Source organism: Bombus pascuorum, chromosome 14 (assembly GCF_905332965.1).
Source record: "Bombus pascuorum chromosome 14, iyBomPasc1.1, whole genome shotgun sequence".
Lineage (NCBI taxonomy): Eukaryota > Metazoa > Arthropoda > Insecta > Hymenoptera > Apidae > Bombus > Bombus pascuorum.
In genome coordinates, this window is record NC_083501.1 from 3,070,753 (window position 1) to 3,089,051 (window position 18,299).

An 18,299-nucleotide genomic window follows, 5' to 3' on the forward strand; every position below is an offset into this window, starting at 1 on the left:
TGTAGAAAATGTAGAAATTAGAATATTTTATGTTACTATCAAGAACTATTTTTTTATGGTGGTGATATAAAGTACTTTAATTTCCTCAAATTATCTTTTTCGTAGATTTCTATTTTAGTACATTTTCTATAACTTGACAAAACGATACCTTACTTTATTTACGTTTTGTAATAATGTTGTGTTTGCGTAACGTTAAACATTGCATTTTGTGTGCATTATTATGCATGGTTCTTAAAGTAGTAAATATAAGCTTATATTAAAGCAAACTTGTATTAAAGTAATACAACTTTTATTACAACTTACTTACAAAAATGTACTTTGTAAGAAATCAATCAAATTTGTAAAAATTGTACTGTTGTAAATTTATTGTGAACTTTGGAAGATATTAAATTTGACTAGCGTAATAGTTCTAGTATTAACATGACGCGCGTGAGATTTCGGACGTTTTTTTACCAAATTTGTTTCAAAACTTGTTATTACAAGACTAATTACTTTCTTTAATTATAAATTCAACGTTGATTGTGATAATTTTACGTTAATTCATTTTTAGACTGCAAAATTTGGTGAGTAATTTTATTTGCAACTAAAAGATACTTATTCAAATTGCTTGTCAATAACGGTTATAATTAGCAATCATTTTAAACGACTATTATTGTTCTTGTTATTTAAAAGTAGCAAATCATTTGTAAAAAATCACGAGTGACTTTATTTCGAACTTGAGGCAGCTCATTTAAATTGTTTCTCAATAATAGCTTTAAATGGCGGCCATTTTTAACATACCTTTTCGTTATTTGAAATGTAGAAAAAAATTATTGGAAATGTGAAATGTAAATAGCTGATTTATTTCATTTCTCCAAAACGGTAGGACTTACAAAATATGTACTGTATAAATATACACCTGTAAATCTATCATGAATATTTTTCCTGAGTGATGAATAGTTATGAATTTCCTTATTTTTTAATTTGAATTAAATTCATTCATAATATATGTGTATTATTTAATGATATAAGGTTGACATAGTAAACTATATTATTAATATAAAAAAGAAAAGTTCTGTGCTAGAATTGACTAATAAATACCGTACATAGTTATTACAAAAATTAAGTTTCATTTTTTTCTTTTACAATTGGAACTTGTATTTTTTACAGTGCATGCTTAATCATTTAAAAATCGCAATAACAAAAATAATTATAATATCCTAATTATATATATATATGTTATATACATAATTATATATACTTATATACATGTTATATATATAATTATATATATCATGTATGCATATAAGCTTGCTGGATTGTTATACAACTATACATCTTTATCTTTTTGTTATATTATATGCATATTTAGACTGTAAATTAAACTATCGCAATAGAGATCAAATTTGTTAAGATAACATTTTACGGTTTTTTGTCGAGTAACATTTCTTTATTAATAGAGGTGTGATGTTATTTAATGTTTAACAGTGATCCATTAGATTTTTTCGTTTTTTTCCTCTTGGGAGCTGCAATTTATTCTTATAAAATTCGCTATTAACGGTGCTAAATTGATCTGCCATTAGAAGCGAAACTAAGTGAAACTCCATTTCGCTTTATAATCAACTTTATGATTTATTTAATATTATTACTTCCTTTTATATATTTATATATATATATATATATATATATATATATATGTGGAACACATTTACTGCTAGTAAGGCTGTGAATTCCGTTTAGGCAAATTTAATCAAGTATCACAGATTCTTAATCTCGCCAAAGAATATAGTCTTTAACATATTATTAACATCAATAAATTTATGTTAATTACAAATAACTTGTAAAATTAGATAATTAAATAATTATTAGAATTATATAATTAGATAATTATTAAAATTAGATAACTAGTTAATTATTAATTTTTCTTGTATAGGCACAATTATGTTAAGTATATACTAGTTTAAATAAAATAAACAGAATTTTGTATCAATTTGAAATTCAAATGTTTATAAATTTCATTCCAATAAATAAAAATGTATTCAGTGTAGATAGAATATACTTGGCTATGTTTAATGACAGTTCTTTGTGCTGCAATAAAGGTAATTACATAAATTTTGGCGTTTAGTTAGAGATTTGGATCTTTAGTCAAAATTAAAAATCTGTGTATATTACATGTCTAAACAATCCTCATAGTGCACTGCATATATCTTAAATTAACGAAGTATCAATATTAAATTGCTAGTCCGCTTACAAGCCTCGCCTAAGTAGAAAATTCTGCTTGAGACTTGAATTTAGTAGGATTCTCAAACGGCAGTCCACTTAAAAGTGATCAACAATTGTGAAGGGATCAATTTAATTCGCTACACGGCTACCTCGCCGAAATTCATGTGACCTGTCTCCTTGGCGTGTTGCCGAGCTTCCGTTTGACCATTTAGTTTGACCTTACAATCATTACATATTAACATAAACTTTTGAATGTCTGTGAATTGACGACTAGATTTTACTTCTTTCGCGAGTTCAGCTGCTTCAAATAATATCTTCTCATCCTCTGTGGGAAAGATTGTTTGAATGCTGCCACCCTATACGTATAGATAGGAATTAAAAAGTCGAAACCGGAGGAACAAAACTAATAATAACATGTATATGTATATAATTGTTTACACTTACATCAAGTGGCTCCAAATATAAAGGATCATAATGGATTCCATCGAATATCAAGAAAACTCTTTGAGCATAATGTTGATCTTCTCCAAATCTATTAATTATAGCATTAATACTATCTATTACTGCTATTTCTAATCCATAAAATTTGGATAATATTGACAATTCAATGGCACCACCCCATGATTCTGGTTTTAAAATCCATTTACAATATTCAGGATTTGGTCTGCCCAAGAAAGCTTCCGAATACTCCACAGGATCTGATGCTACAGCATTCGCTATGATCTCTCTCATAAAGCCTGCGCAGCTTGGATCAACTTTGCCTGAAAATATACTCTCAGTATATTGTAATTTACATATAGAACGAATATATTAATACAATTTACATTATGTACCATTGAGAACATAACCAACGCTGGTAAATAAGCAGGAATTATCTGCTGGTACGACCTTTTTCATTAGTACACCAGGCGTATTCGTGAAACCCTTTTCATCGACGATATGAGATCGACCGATATCTTCAGAGTTCTGTTTCCCATTGTAAAGTGGTGGTTTCTCTTCGACAATCAAGGTGTCCCCAGAAATGATGCCACAAGCTTCGAGAGAGCCCGTCTCGTCGTTCAGATTAATTGGCCTCGGTGGAAAACCACAAAGAACGTGAAGCGCTTCAGCCGGTATTCCTGTTATCTCAACTAATTTTGATCGTAATTTGCCTAACTTATCCTGCGGGAGCAATCCATTCACGACCTTTTGACCCGATTTCGTTTTAACTTTCAATACATATCCGGCCATCATTTATCGCGGATCACCTAGCTGACTAGAAACGAGAATTTTGTCTGGAGAATTGCACTAGTTAGATCAGCTGTTGAAATACAGCGCCACAAGATTTTTCTCGAGTTTCTGGCGAAGATTATATCATAGGACGGAACGCGGTGTCATTCGCAACACATACGTCGCGTATTTTTTTTTCGTCAATACCGACTATCTTTTGCGATTCATCGTTGTACTTAACTTAACACACAACCAAATACCGTAATTTCCACCACGCACCAGCGTGACTGCTTGTTGGTTATAACGTTAGCGAATTTAGGGACTTTCGTGTTATTATATTGATAGCGTCTCATCTTTTTCTAACCATTAATCTAGACGTTTGATAATAGAGGATAGATTGTGTTACCGATGCGAACGACCGCTTCTGACGAGCTGATTAAAATTACTATGTTATTGTTTAATTATTATTGTCTAAGATGTATTATATTAAATATGTATGAAATGACATTGTATTATTGTTGTATCGATTAAAAATGGGAGCTTAACATTTTTTTACTGTTTTTTCATGATTCTTTCTTTATAAGTTTTTTTTATATAGGTGGGTTATATAACAAATTTCACAATGGATTGATTAATAGGGAAAACCACGCGGTACTATATAGTGGTAATTCCCGTCTTTATCATAGTAGTATATGTATTGGGTCTTCTCGATATACACAAAGCTTTTTTTATAAATGACAGATTTGTGAGATAAATAGAGAAGGAATAAAGATGAATCATTTCTTGTACGTTATATGATAACACGAACAGATTTTTTAAATGTTAGTATTTCCACAAAAATGATAAGATTAAGAATTAATACTTTTAAATTGATATCTATAACATTTTTCACTTTATATACAATCTTGTTATTTCCGGACGAGTTCAATTTACAACATGATAAAAATCAATACTAACTTCTATAGAAAATAGTGGATCTAATGTCTAAAATAATACAATTTTAAATATTCATGTTAGATTTGAACAGAATAGACATAACATGCAATCCTTTATCGTGCCTCATATTTTAAAGGACACCATAGGGACACTTGACCGCTTTATCTTTTTTGTGCCACATGTTAAGTTATCAAATTCAATATAACGGTTGTCTGTATAAACATAATTTTACTATAATAGCCAAACATGAAATTAACCAGCAGTCAAGAGTTCCAAAGGGAAAGAATCAACATAATATTTCAATTTGAAAGAGTCTGAACAAGACATGTTCAAACGCATCTCTGTGCAAGATTAAATATACACCCTAAACACTTCAGACATGTTTAGACAAGAAAGTTTAATTTATTACAAGCATTGTCAAATCTTTATAAAATGCAACATAATATATCAGCAAAAACCATATTTCAAACTCTGATAACTAACATTCATTGCTATTGTGTTTTAGAATATTAATAAATATTTGCAAAAAAGTGTTTGAAATATTACACGTATATCCCATTTTCTTAATGTGTATATGTAATATCTGTTCGTCCGTCAAGAATGAATAATATTCGGTATGTGTAGAGTACATACATTTCGAGAAACAGCAGTATTTCGTAAACAAACACCCTGCCCTCTTCCCCTCCCCGTCTTCCTACTAATACAACTTTTTTTTCAGAAATGCAACCTTTCTTTGTGATCGCGCGCAATGCGGTCGATAGAGTCAGTGTTTGATGCGTAATAACATTTTTTATATTTTCTAGAGAATAATAGCTCTTAATAATTATAGATTCAATTACAATACTTGTACGCGAAATTAGAATCAGTGTGTTCGCCGACTGTTAAACGGACGCGCTAATAGCCTTTTCTTTTCTTTTTTTTTTCTTTTTAAACATTCGCTTTCGGTAGTAGAGTCACAGGTTTCGCAAGAGGATACAACCTCTCCTGGAATTCAAGAATGTAAATATTTCTGTATATTGTATTCTAATTTATTTTATTATTTGTATTTTGATCGAACTGTTATTAATTTCCATTGATATAAAATCTGAAAGTTATAATATCGAAATACACAATAAAAATATTTAGCATGCTTCAGAAATGATTAGATTATCATTATTCCTAGGTTAAAAATTGTTACTTTAACGTTCCTCTTTTTATAGTAATTAGATTTTAACATGATTTCAATTTTTATTATTATTAAAATTTTAAGTTTGTATAGAGTTTTATTTTTCATTACCTTAGATTTCTTTAACAATGAACGATATAATTTTTTAAACAAATTATAATATTGCACATGTTTTGTTTCAGTTTTTCATAATCTCTATCTTTTTCCTGTGCTTCGGGAAGGACGCAGTGATGCTTCAAAACTAAGCATGTAAGAATCTTTGCATATCTTACTGCAATTAATTTCATTCCTTTTATTTTTCTTTAATTATTCATAATGGAAAAACAAGTCTGATTTTAAACTTTAATATTAGAGTTTCAATTGTTACAGTAATTAAAGTTCACAATGTTACAAGATTAGCAAGTGGCCGCGGTAATTAAACACTAATGACAAGGACCTTTGGTTCGATAACGAATCCGCGGTCAACGGGATGACAGATGTACTTTGCTTCAAAGTCTAAGTCGGACTCAACTTACTCACGATACAAGGATTACTTGGTTAACTCTTTATTGAAAAGTGGATTATTCACCGATCGTACAGACACTAGATGACTGACTAACGAGACTGCAAGAAAGGGAATGACTTTCCGTCACGATGACACTGCAGAGGAAACCTATGATGGGCTGTGCCTAAGGACACGAGATCATCGGATTCGTCGAGGAAAGCCTCCGCTCGAAAGGTGAGGGAAATGGACGTTGCTGTTAATTGGTTAATTTCTACTGATTGGTGGTTAGAAAAGGATGCTAGCCGCCCTTGAGAGAGAGTTTCTAACGGAAAGCGTCGTACGTGAGGAAAGCAGATCTCCCGTATCTTCCTGTAATAGATGACAGATTTACGGGCTGATAGAATAAAGGCTGTTTGTCAATTTGAAGGACCTTAGTTAACTAAATCCTAAGATTTATAGCGGGTCCTCAGGCTAGCTGAACATGTATGGTGAATGATGCATCGAAATCTGGTGATCATCTTACCCGAAGAATAGGGTCTGTGTGTGGCAAGTCACATGTGGCGACCCTGTGCCGTTGGAATGTTTACTGTTAAGTGTCGGTACGGCTAATTCTTTAAAGGAAAGCTATGCAATTCTATACCTCTGTTAGGTGAAACGTTCATCCCGTGACCGCGGCTACGTTCGGTGACTAGTTGTCGCCTCGAGCCTAAGCTCGTTAACTCAAGTCTCGAACAATTGTGTTTGGGTTATTTTGTAACGGCTACAGTATTGTGGGTTTTGCAAGGAATTCTAACGGGGGGAGGGGGCCGGTGTCCTTCCATCTCCGACAAGTATTTATTTATTTACGTAAGTGATTAATGATTAAAACACCCCAGTGCGGTGTATGCATTGTCAATATTAACACATAATTGGAAGCAATTTTTTAAGTAAGAAATTTAAAAATATTCTCAAAAATATAATTCAGATTCTGTCAGAATTGAATGTGTCAAGAATGATGAAATTTCAAACGGACTGGCGGAAAGTACACTTCTGCTATAACATTGGTGAAATAGAAAACGAAGGAATTGGAATTTTGAAAAATTCAAAAATTTCAATTTCTTTGACTTGTGTTGTACGTACGCGAATTATTTTTTAATTACAAATGCAAAAGTTTACTTTGCATCGGTCAAATTTCCGCGCGAGCCCAACTTTATCATCAGAGAATAAATCTAGCGTCATTGTGAGTTCATAGATGGCGAGGTTTACTTGGCAATCTTCTTGAAACACTGCTGGGCCAACCGAAACGGATGGTGGGGCGCTCCAAAAGAAACTCCAGAGGAAACTAACTTCAGGGGAAGGGCGGCGGGAATCGTCGAAGAACCGCTTGGAGTTCGAAGCCGCAAACGCATTGGCGCAGACGTCGGTACGGTTCGCGCGACACGCTACCGCTAGTACAAAGTTGAAGCGTGCGTTTCTCAGTTTGTATCGTGTGCGCGTGTGTTTATCAGATCTCCTGTAACAACTCCACGGACTAAAAACCTAAGTGTGCACATTTTAGTGAATACAGTGTGCTTAGGAAGTGTATTTAACGGAGTGTTCTCACGGATTCAGCATACAGGTGCTTTTGCGTTTTGGATAAGCTTCGTACACACGTCGAAAAGGTATGTCTACAGTTAAGGGACCTGTCACCTTTCCACGAAACGATCGATCGTACCGTGTGTCTTATCGAACGATCTAGTCCGATGTATATTCGATTTACATTGCTACATATAGTAACTACAAAAAGTGCTTATACACCACTGTATTTATTGTAGCATTTGTATACTAATTAACTAAATTCATGTATATTAAGTGTCATATCATTCAATAGTATGACTACAAAAATTTAATATTACGGAAATAAAATGTGGAACCTTTAATTTGATAAAAAAATGGTTCTTTGCAAAATAATGGTATGTACACGTACTTTTTGTAACTGCTGTATGTATATTAGAACGAAATCTTCCAGATTTCGTACGAATGAAAGAAAAGAAAAATACTAAACAGTCTGCATACTGTCTGGTTAGATTAGGATTTCGAGTTTGTTTATCATCCTCGAACTGCTTGGTCGGCAAACAGAAAATTTACGCGCGCAAAGGTCGACGGGTCACGTGGGACATTTCGTGTAAAATATAGAGGATCCAGTGATCCGCTTCAACAGTAGCAAAAAGTCGTGTACGAAAGTTCTTGCTCTTTTAAGGCTTTCTTTCGTCATAACACTGAGATCTTTGCGAACTCGACGCATTGATCGAAAGGATATCCTTGATCTTTTCGAGATTAGCCTTTTCGAGTGTCGCGTTAATTTGAATTCGTTTTCTTTTTTTTTTTTTTTTGGAATATGCGCTTTCTCTTTGTGTTGCCATTTTTGGTACCTTTATTAGATTTCTCTTAAAAATATTGAAACGCAATACTTTTTGCTATTTCATTTTATTTTCTGTTTGCTTTCCTTTCATTAATTGGGAGATTAAGTACTACTATGCGCTTTAGGTCATTTTCGATCCAATGACGTTCTTGTATCGTTAAAAAAATTATCACATGGTTGAAGGAGCTATGAAAGATTCAGTTTTGATACGTGTGATTTGTTATTTCAATTTTATGCTAGAATATTTCTATCAATATCAAAAATCTTTTTTTTTTGAAACGAGAGCGAGATTTTAATATGTATTGAATATAACTATACGTACATAGAAATTCGAAGAACGCAAGGTTAAGGGAACTAGAAGGATCGCGTGAGGACCGCTTAAAATGGAACAAAGGGCCTTATTCGATACCTGGAAATCGCACGAAAGAAATTGAAATTTTTTACCATTCATCATCATCATTCCATTCGCATTGAGCCTCATTTCTTAAGAATTTTTCTTTATAATCCCTAAGTGATGACGCATTATACGTGTACATCATTTTGTTTGATTAGTAACTGATTACTAATTTCAATGTACATCATTTTCTTCTATATTACTTCATTTATTACTTTATTGGTATAAGTATTATCAGCTTAACAATATCAGATATTGATTTATTGAGAACTATATATTGAGGGCGGTATTTTCAAATTTCGCGCACTTTCGTTTCACGAATTTCAAATTTCAACGATCACCATCGCCATTCCACCCACTGGAAGTCGTTATCACGTCTGCATCTGCGTCTTATGAACCTAAAGATTATAGATGGGAATGAATTTAGAGGTTAGGATGATATCAATTGCATATTTTGGTTAATCGCATCTCTACACATGCTCCATATCATTGACAAATTAATATCGATGTCTGAAATGCTAGTAGAGTTAGGATTTATAAAGTGAATTAGTAAGGAGATATTTTGATATGAATATACTGTATCATTTGATACTTTTATTGTTGATAGTTAATCTTGTTGACATCACACCTAGTCAAGTGTTTGACAAATATTCAATTATGCGTTAATGGCAACGATTCACAAAATTTACCACAATCAATTGATCAGTTTTAGAAGTATAGTAATACAATCTGAAACAAATACATTAGTGTCAAATAAAAGAAAGTTTAAAAGTTCATATTTGTGTATAATAATTTTGCTGTACTAAATATTTCATAATAGTCATCTATATTATCTATATCTGTTCATAATTTATTGTTGCCATCAATTATAAATCTTTTTTCTAAAATTGTTCTGTCTTTTGTATTCTTTAAACTTTCTTTTATCCTCCACTAATACAATATAAGATAATAAGCAATCCGTGAATTTTATATAAAAAAAATCTGATCACCCTAACTCCATTTTTGCATGCCACAGTAGAGTCCACTTTGATACCCGTCCCGCAATAGCTTTCCCCATGTGACGATATCTTACGTCCCCGTATTCCCGTGTCTAATAGCTTGTGCGTAGAGTCATTCCGTTACGAGGTCAGAATTCCTCACGGAGGAGAACTGGTCGTTTGCAAAGGTCGCTCGACGGACAGCTGGAAAACCGCGCGCGCGCGCTTGCGTACGTATGTATGCATAAGGGAGCGTAAAGACCGGTGGAGATTTTCCTTTTCCCTCCGCGGTCGGAACAAGTTTCTCTCTGTTGGAAGCGAAGCGATCATAACGGGGCGCTGGCGTCGTTGCACGTGAAATTGGAGCGGACTTCGATCCTTTCCCGAACGGTACCCGGCATTTGATCAGCCTTAGCCCCTGCGTTCCACGAGGAAATAATATTACGCGCGCGCCGCCGCGCCGTACTGCCTCGAGTTTCTAATGAGCCCCTCCAACACTCTGTCCGTTCCTCTACTCACTACTCGACGAATACCGTAATTCTCAATGGATGTCGTTTTTTTCTGTCTTTCTCACTTCCTCCCTATCGTTGCGTCCCTCTCTTGGGAGTCGTTTTTCTTCCCCCCACCAATCGTACTTTTCGCGTTCCCTCCACCAGCGGTCCCTTTCGATGCTCGTCCGATGGGCGAAAGTCGTGTGCGTGAAGCCAGCGATGGGTGTAACCTTTCTTCGGTTTTGTTTAAAATGTAACGCGAAAATTAGTATATTTAGGATTGTTTGTTTTAATCGAAGCCTGGTGATTTGTTGAGTTTATTCGACGTTAACTTTTTATAAATATGCAAAATTTGTTTGAAATGCAGTATCTAAACAGAGTATGTATTTTTAATGTATATATTGACTTATTTTTGCCATCCATCCAACTATACCATGTATAATGTCACACCCTGTAGAACTGATAGACTTTCTGACTGACAAAATGTGTTATGTTAGATTATGTAACCGTGGGGATCTTACTGCTTGATAAGATATTAATACATAAATATTGTTTGTTATAATTATAATAGAAATGTTGTGACATGTTTGATGAGAAAAAACGCTGTATAATAGAGATTATGGAATGATGTAAATTTTTAAATAGAGATGCGTAATTCATGAGATAACGCCGAAAGGAATTATCAGATTGAAAGAAACATTGCTTCCAAAACATCATGTTCGCGTGACACCAACCAATATAATTAAAGTAGAACCTAAAAATATCCGGTTTGGAAGCTCATTAATATGCAAATGTAAACACGCGTTACAGATTCAGTATCGTCCGGTGAGCACACTTGTTCAAGGATTCTTCCGCTCAAAGTCGTTTCAAGGTCGTCCCTGTTAAATACTTACATTTGGTCAAACATAACTTGTAAACATTTACCATAAAAGCTATCAATATGGAGAATATTTGAAAGACCATAAAATATGACCATCGCATAGAAATCCTATATATATCTGTACACAGTGTTATGCAGGAATTGTTTACAAGTTTCCAAGTCAAATACATAATAAATTATATATTGACACTTCATCTTCTTCATGCAATATCAACAATATAGATTATATAATTAATTTTCAAGTTTATATACATATAACGAATCTGTGAATGTCAAACAATGAGTAAAATACGATAATCATTCCCATCGCTATCCAACGTTAGTTAGAGTATTAACAACGAAACGTATATACGTCTCTCATGCGTGCGCGCGCGCACATACACGTTTTCTGGGGGAGTTGCTGGACCGCTCTCAAAGTCCCCCTTTTCTCCCTCCATTTCTTCGTTGAGCCCGCTCGTAGCAAACGAGGAAGATAGAAGAAGGAAGAAAGAAAGAGACGAAGAGAAAGATCCTTGGCGAGTCCTGGAACTCAAGACGCAAGCGAACAAACCAAGACTCCGGTTACAGACTTCAAGGCTTAACGCGTACTCCCGCGTTCCGTCAATCGTGGATTTACGAACGACCACGGGAAAAAAATTCTCGCGTGCAATGTTATTGTGCCGACTCGAGTATCGCCATTACCGTCAACCTGTTTCAAACTACGCGATGGTGGGGGCCGTCTTTATGCTTTACCACGCAACTAGGGGAAACTAGGAATTTAGGATGCATGAATGGAGAAATGTAGGACAGTAATGGCTCCTGCTTCTTGCTCTAAAACGAAAACATAAATTATATGTTGACTTGCTTTTGAATCTTCTTACAAATGGAATTCAATTAATTTTTAATTTTTTTATAATTTTTATTTTAAGCGTTTTAAGCTAAATTTTTTTGATACAAACGTAGAATAAACATAGTGTTACGATTTTTGTCCCAGGATGAAAGGATGAGTTGTATTTTAGATAGCTTTTGAAGCTTCTTATAGATAGAAATTAATTAAATATCAAGTTTTTATCGTACATTTTTAAACAAAAATTGCTCGTTACGAAAATGCATGAAATAAATGTATATACATGTATGTACAGTTGACAGTGAACCTATGTATATACAGTTTCTTTCAAATTTGGTGTACAATTCATGTAGTTTTCTTCAAGTTGCCATTTCTCACTCAGTTGTTTTGACTGCTACAAAATACGGATAACGGAGACACGAGTGACAAAAGGCAGATTTTGGCCGTACATCTTGAACGACAACTCTCATTGGCGTAATTAGTTGTAAGTCCCCCATACGTGACCCGTCGAGACGCGTCGACAGAATACGATATGAAGGAACGGAGTTTTATCTGGCGCGTACACGCGGTCGGATTCTTCTAGTATAGACGGCCACGTCGCGACGGTGAATGTAAAACTGCCAGAACGCATGCAGGAATGTAGATTTTTCTTGTCAACTTTCTACACGCCTCTGACGTCACTACGGGAATCATTGTCGAATGCAATAGAGAGCGTTTAAAAAATTAACGACCAAAGTTTCGCAGATTATCACACTTACCAAAAAAAGAAAAAAAAAAAGAAAACACGTATATAGCAAAGTTTTGCATAGAAATTACCAGAATGATTAAAATGATCAATTTGTTTTCTGTAAAAATTTTATAAATTACAGCCGTGTATTTCGAGGGATTTGGATGTCTATTTTGCAAAATATATATGTACATGGATAATAGTTGTTCTCTATAGATAACGAGTTGTTTCTCTCTTTGCATTGCATATCATTACAAACATTATATCCTAGTCATTGGTCATAATTCTGATGGTAAAGCGAATTCTACTACTAAGACTGTGTTCCTATAAACAATCGGCAGAATACATTAACATTTAAAATCAGCTGACTAGAGATGTACATAATTCGAACTATAGCCACTTTAAGAAACACTGGCTCTTCGTTTTTGGCAAAATTTTTATTTCTATCGAATCAAACATTACTGTATCGGGATGTGAAGAAGATTAACGAAGAGTTATCAAGCAAATATTGCAAATATCATTACTATGAAAATAAATATGAAAATAATAATAAAAGAATATTGAAAGGGAAATATGAACAAGTGAATAGGCGTCTGTGAATAGAAATCTGTACCGTTTAACATTCCGTGTAATTAATGCAGGAATGACGATAAGATAAAGGAATAAATTGTTTTCAATTGGCTTGCTGCAGCGCTATCTCTGACCTGGTAGCGTGAAATCATTATTCAATGCCTATTCTCGACCGTAAATTCGAAAGAATGCAAAAGGAACGATGAAAATACTATTATATGATACAGCCATAAATTTTTCCGACTTTTCTATCACATTTTCATATCATTGCATTTCATTTTCTATTTTCTAAAATGTCTATCGTGGATTTGAATTGAGTCTCGTTATCTTTCATTAGACAAGGTAAAAAGCGTATCATTTTGGTCATCGACCTCATTCGAATTTCACCACTCAACTCGGTGAAACGGTTCATTATCATTCGATGCGTCTTCTCCTATGATCAAACAGAAAAATTATACTGATAGTCTCATTTCACTTTTCACCGATCATTTCACTTTACGAGCATTTCGTTCCTGCTCCCATTTAATGGTGTCTTCACGCTGTATTTAACAGCTCGTTCACAGTACACTGAAAAAACTCCACTTCATGCTATCAATATATAAGCATGTATATAGCCCTCTTTTAAGTACAAGTGTCGCATGGTGAGAACATTCCAACATCTGCAGGGTCTCTCAGGGCAACCATCTTTTAGGAATCTTTTACCTTTTAAATTATCAACTGGATACTTTGAATATATTTAAATATTTTATATTAGAGATAGTAGATTACATAGATAATTACGTAATCTCATAATTTTTCCCTATTTTAACTGTAGCTTCTTTTTACAACGGGAAAAGTCGGTAATCTGCAAAATTGTCTAGATTATTATTAGATTATTAATATATTCATTTATATAAATGTATCAATAGTCACAATACCTAAATTAAGGTTTCAGTAGTTTCATTATTAAAATATGCAGTGCAAGGGAAAAAGTAAAGGTCATTTTCCAATGACCTTGAGTAGGCACTTGAATTAGTACATATTATAGCACACCTCCATTAAAAAAAAGAAGTATCAAAGAATATTGACAGGAAAAGGTATACAAATTCCTACAGGAAGCAATTTATGCAACGGAAATTTTTCTTGCATAGCAGTGATGTAATGGTCCGTTTCGGTTTCCGCTCAAGAGGATACAAAAATCTGCAACATCTTCATAATCTAACGGTGAATTCTGTCGATCGTAGGCTTTTCCACCAACACGAAGTATGCGCAACGCAATTTTGCTGAAATTCAATGGCCCGTTAGAGAGGCATAGGCAGACTTCTTGGAAATTCGCCGAGCGAATCAGAGCGACGGAGCAGAAACTGGAATCGCCGCGATTCCATCGAGATTCTCGGGTTTCAACGTTCGATCTAGAGTCTAGACGATACGATGGAATGCGTGATAAAAAAATATTCAGAAGGATATTCACCCTAACGTCTTATTTTAAGTTATCGAGCCGATTAGATAGTCATTGAAAAAGTAATTGGACTAGGTGAGGTAATCAATTGGCTGATTGAAAATGGCTCGATTATCCGAAAAGCGATTAAGTTCGCTGAGTACAGGATATAGTTAATAACTATTTAGTTATGCTTTCTTTTCAATTACTTATTATTATTACAGACCGAGAATATAGTAGAGAAAAAGTGGGTTAATTGACGTGCCATTTTATGATTGAGAGAGCGCTACTGGTTTAGGGATAAATATAAATCCTTGTTACTTAGTTTCGATCTAAATTATTTTACTTTTTATCATTTAATACAATCTCTTTATATTTTTTCATAGAAATTGACATGATAGCGTTTGGATTCCTTGAATTGAAGGTTTAAGAAATGACACTTACCTAATAAAAATATCCTTTCTACATATTTTAAAATAAATATAAAATTTGATAAGGTAGTGATTACTTCTATAGTAAACATCTATAAACTTGTCAGAGAAGACTGAACTAAATACATTCATGAGAACTAATGCAATATTCAATGTATAATTCTCAGTAGGTCAAGAGTAAAAAAATATATATTTGCAAAATTTATTTACACTAAAAAATGGTATAATAGAAAGATATATACAATAATTATACACTGAGAATATTATATTACAAAACAGTAGTTTTCTGTTTTAGAGTTAGCAAATATTTTTTTGATACACGATTGTGTAAATGTTTTAGAGTCATTAAATCATTCTCTAAGGTGTCATTTTGCTGTTCAAAATAAGTTATCAATTTTTCTAGCATTGTTGTTGCTTCTAGGTGGTTGACATCTATTTCTTTTTGATGACATCTATCAATAAAAGAGTCTTGGATGTCATCTTCATTTTGAGTGGATAAACGCGCACTCACAATATCATCTTCTGATAATAATCGATCTGAGTTGTCATTAGTGACAGTATCCTCCAGTAAACTTTGACTACAAAGGGTCAGTTTTATACCATGTCGGGCTTTCCATCTTCCTAACCACCCTACACTTGCTGTGAAAGTAGGATCACCACCTAACTTTTTATTAAGACTCAGAGCTTTTCTTCTAAGGATAGGTCCTGACATAGGAATACCATTTTCAAGTTCTTGAATATACCACATATACAGTGCATCATCCAGTGTTACATTCTTTGCTTTTTTAATTGTTCCTCTGTTGCCTAAGCTATCCCTAGAAACCATCTTGGCACAAAAATCTTCAATCTCCTTTCTGTTTTTTTTCCAATCAGAAACAGTAGATATTCCTACTCCTAAATCAATAGCAATACTTCTTAATGGCTCACCTTTATCAATCCTGTACAAAGCTTTCAACTTCTTTGCTATGGTTACAGTCACTTTTTTCCTTTTACCTGACATGTCTGTAAATGTCACATATCAAAGAAACACAGTACAATTCAAATAAAAACAATTGTTAAGTTTAAATACTATTGACCTACTTGTAGCATTCCTACTTGCAGCATATTGATTAATCACACTAGCAGTGCGATATTTATATTGAAGAATCACTCTGTTGGATCAACTATGAATACAATTAATTAGAAGAAATGAGCTTTTAATTTATATTTCAAGAGGGATTTATAATTGAAATTAATAAATCTGAAAATTTTTGTTAGCAAGTGATTTTTGCTAAAGAGTATTCGTAGTTTTAAAATAATTAATGAAAGAGTAAACAAATTATATGAGTAACAAAAAATGGAATAAATTCGTTCCAAATATTTAAACAATTGGATGGTATATTCTTCTATATATATATATATATATATGTATATATTCTTACAATTGTCCATAAATATTAAAATTGTATTTTATTAATTAATAAACCGCTAACTTATAGGTTATGTCACCTAACCTCGTTCCAACTACTCGAACGTGTCAATAAAAATCAAAGCAATTGAAGTAGCTATTTTAAAACTTTAACTCACTTTCTGTTCTCTCTTTCTTTTCTAATTCTTGAACAACTTTCACTTTAACGAAATTTAATTATTTTTACAACACTGTTATATTTGAATTCCCACTCTAAACGTTATTTAACCAACTGGAAGGGAAAGAACATGTAGAGACACTCCCAACTCTGCCACCAGATGGCTACCTACACTTTCGTACTATGCCGACGTACAACACTTTCTCGCTAGTACTTTCTCTTCTATTTATCAGTAATTGTAAATATGTATCATTTCTTAACTTTCTTATCAGGGTGTCTATGGCATGGGCACATGCTTTCTAAGTTAACGTAACTGATGAGTCCTCTGGCCTTAGCAGATTCTTATGAAATACACTTTTCTCCTCTCCCTTCCATCTCTTCTTCTATCCTTCTATCTCTCTTTATTCAAGATACTATGATTTACTTACAAACATTTCATTCACAACGTCTTTTATTCCTTAATAAAAAAATATTAAAGACATTGCACATAAAAGACTCTACATAAAATACCCTGCACATAAATAGTAACTCTACTTTAAATGGCTCTTCATCAATAAAATGGGAAGACACCCTATATCGGAGCGTCGACAGCTTCTGTTCGATAAGGCAGCTCATTGAAATTCATATCGAAACGCGTCTGGATAATTCTAGTCCATTGTATTCGTATACCAGCGACGTAAATTCTTCGGTGAATTCGTGCCTCTAACTCGAGAATGAAAGGTGGCCTAATGTGGCACGTGGGAGTTTACGCGATAGTTACAAAAGGGACCGCAAGCCACGTTGTTGCGTAGATCAGAAACGCGAGTCACAGTGATGTTCTCGACTAAATGATGCACGTATGCCCATTTTCTATGAAATAACACGTTCCGTTCGGCCACATTCTCGATAATACACAGGTAGACCGATCTGCAAGTTGTAATATACCGTATACAGCGTGGGATGTAGGAAACATAGCGGATAAGTGGAAAATTTCCAGAGATACTAAAATATGTATTTTAGCATAGCGGGTGAAACAAAAATTGTTATACATTGTCTAAAATGTTTCTTTGCAATTTAGTTGAGGTTAGGTGAAATAATATGGTCTGTTAAACTGAAACGAGATAAACTAAAAAATTCAATCAATTGGTTAATGGATATAGAGTTTTGTGATAAGGTTCGTCAATCTTTTGATCCTAAAGACAGCCAGTGAAGAATTCGCGCGAACAATTTGTGAAACATTGGTTTATCTTTTTCCTCATCTCTCGAGATCGAGAACACAGATAATTACGCAATGTAACAAGTTGCCCAATCTGTTCCGTGAAAGTTATAATTTAACAATTAACGTCCGCAGGAAACCGAATGACTCACTAACGTCTTGCAATTAAGGGTGATCCTTGAACAAACTTTTCGAAAGATAAGTTGTTATTAATTCAACCTATGGAATTGAAAATGTAATATGGCTCTTTCTTTTATTTGATTGTAAATGTCAATGACATTGTGTGGAAGATCATGTATAATTATTATTCTCTTTCCATAATTATCGTAATAAGTATTTTCCCGTGGTTAACAGCGAGGTAGTTGTTTCTTAACTGAGCAAGAACTCGAACAGTTTGTTACAAATGGGTCATTGTGTAAACGTTATGACTGTACTGTGAGGTGCAATTTT

At 33.6% G+C, this 18,299-nt stretch overlaps 3 protein-coding genes across 4 annotated transcripts in view; 1 reads left to right on the forward strand and 2 right to left on the reverse strand.

Annotated features, from left to right (window-relative positions):
- Positions 1 to 821: 821 nt before the first annotated feature.
- LOC132914097 (ubiquitin thioesterase Otu1) lies at positions 822 to 3,708 on the reverse strand. The gene is made up of 3 exons (XM_060972923.1): positions 3,036 to 3,708; positions 2,647 to 2,963; positions 822 to 2,558 (listed from the first exon to the last, which is right to left on the reverse strand). The coding sequence occupies exons 1-3, from the start codon at positions 3,433 to 3,435 to the stop codon at positions 2,340 to 2,342; spliced, it is 936 nt and encodes a 311-aa protein (XP_060828906.1). The 5' UTR covers positions 3,436 to 3,708; the 3' UTR covers positions 822 to 2,339.
- A 3,635-nt stretch (positions 3,709 to 7,343) lies between these two features.
- LOC132914198 (spectrin beta chain, non-erythrocytic 5) overlaps positions 7,344 to 18,299 on the forward strand; it is a 58,407-nt gene continuing 47,451 nt past the window's right edge. Inside the window, exon 1 of the mRNA XM_060973082.1 lies at positions 7,344 to 7,636. The gene's annotated coding sequence lies outside the window, so the exon portion shown is untranslated. The remainder of the gene's footprint in view (positions 7,637 to 18,299) is intronic.
- LOC132914233 (jerky protein homolog-like) lies at positions 15,278 to 17,497 on the reverse strand. Of its 2 annotated transcripts, none has more exons than XM_060973150.1 (3): positions 16,656 to 17,497; positions 16,170 to 16,252; positions 15,278 to 16,091 (listed from the first exon to the last, which is right to left on the reverse strand). In XM_060973150.1, exon 3 carries the CDS (start codon positions 16,087 to 16,089, stop codon positions 15,358 to 15,360), a length of 732 nt encoding a protein of 243 aa, XP_060829133.1. In that variant the 5' UTR covers positions 16,090 to 16,091; positions 16,170 to 16,252; positions 16,656 to 17,497; the 3' UTR covers positions 15,278 to 15,357. The 2 variants fall into 2 exon arrangements, with proteins under 2 accessions (XP_060829133.1, XP_060829134.1); XM_060973151.1 differs by having other exon boundaries at positions 16,170 to 16,329.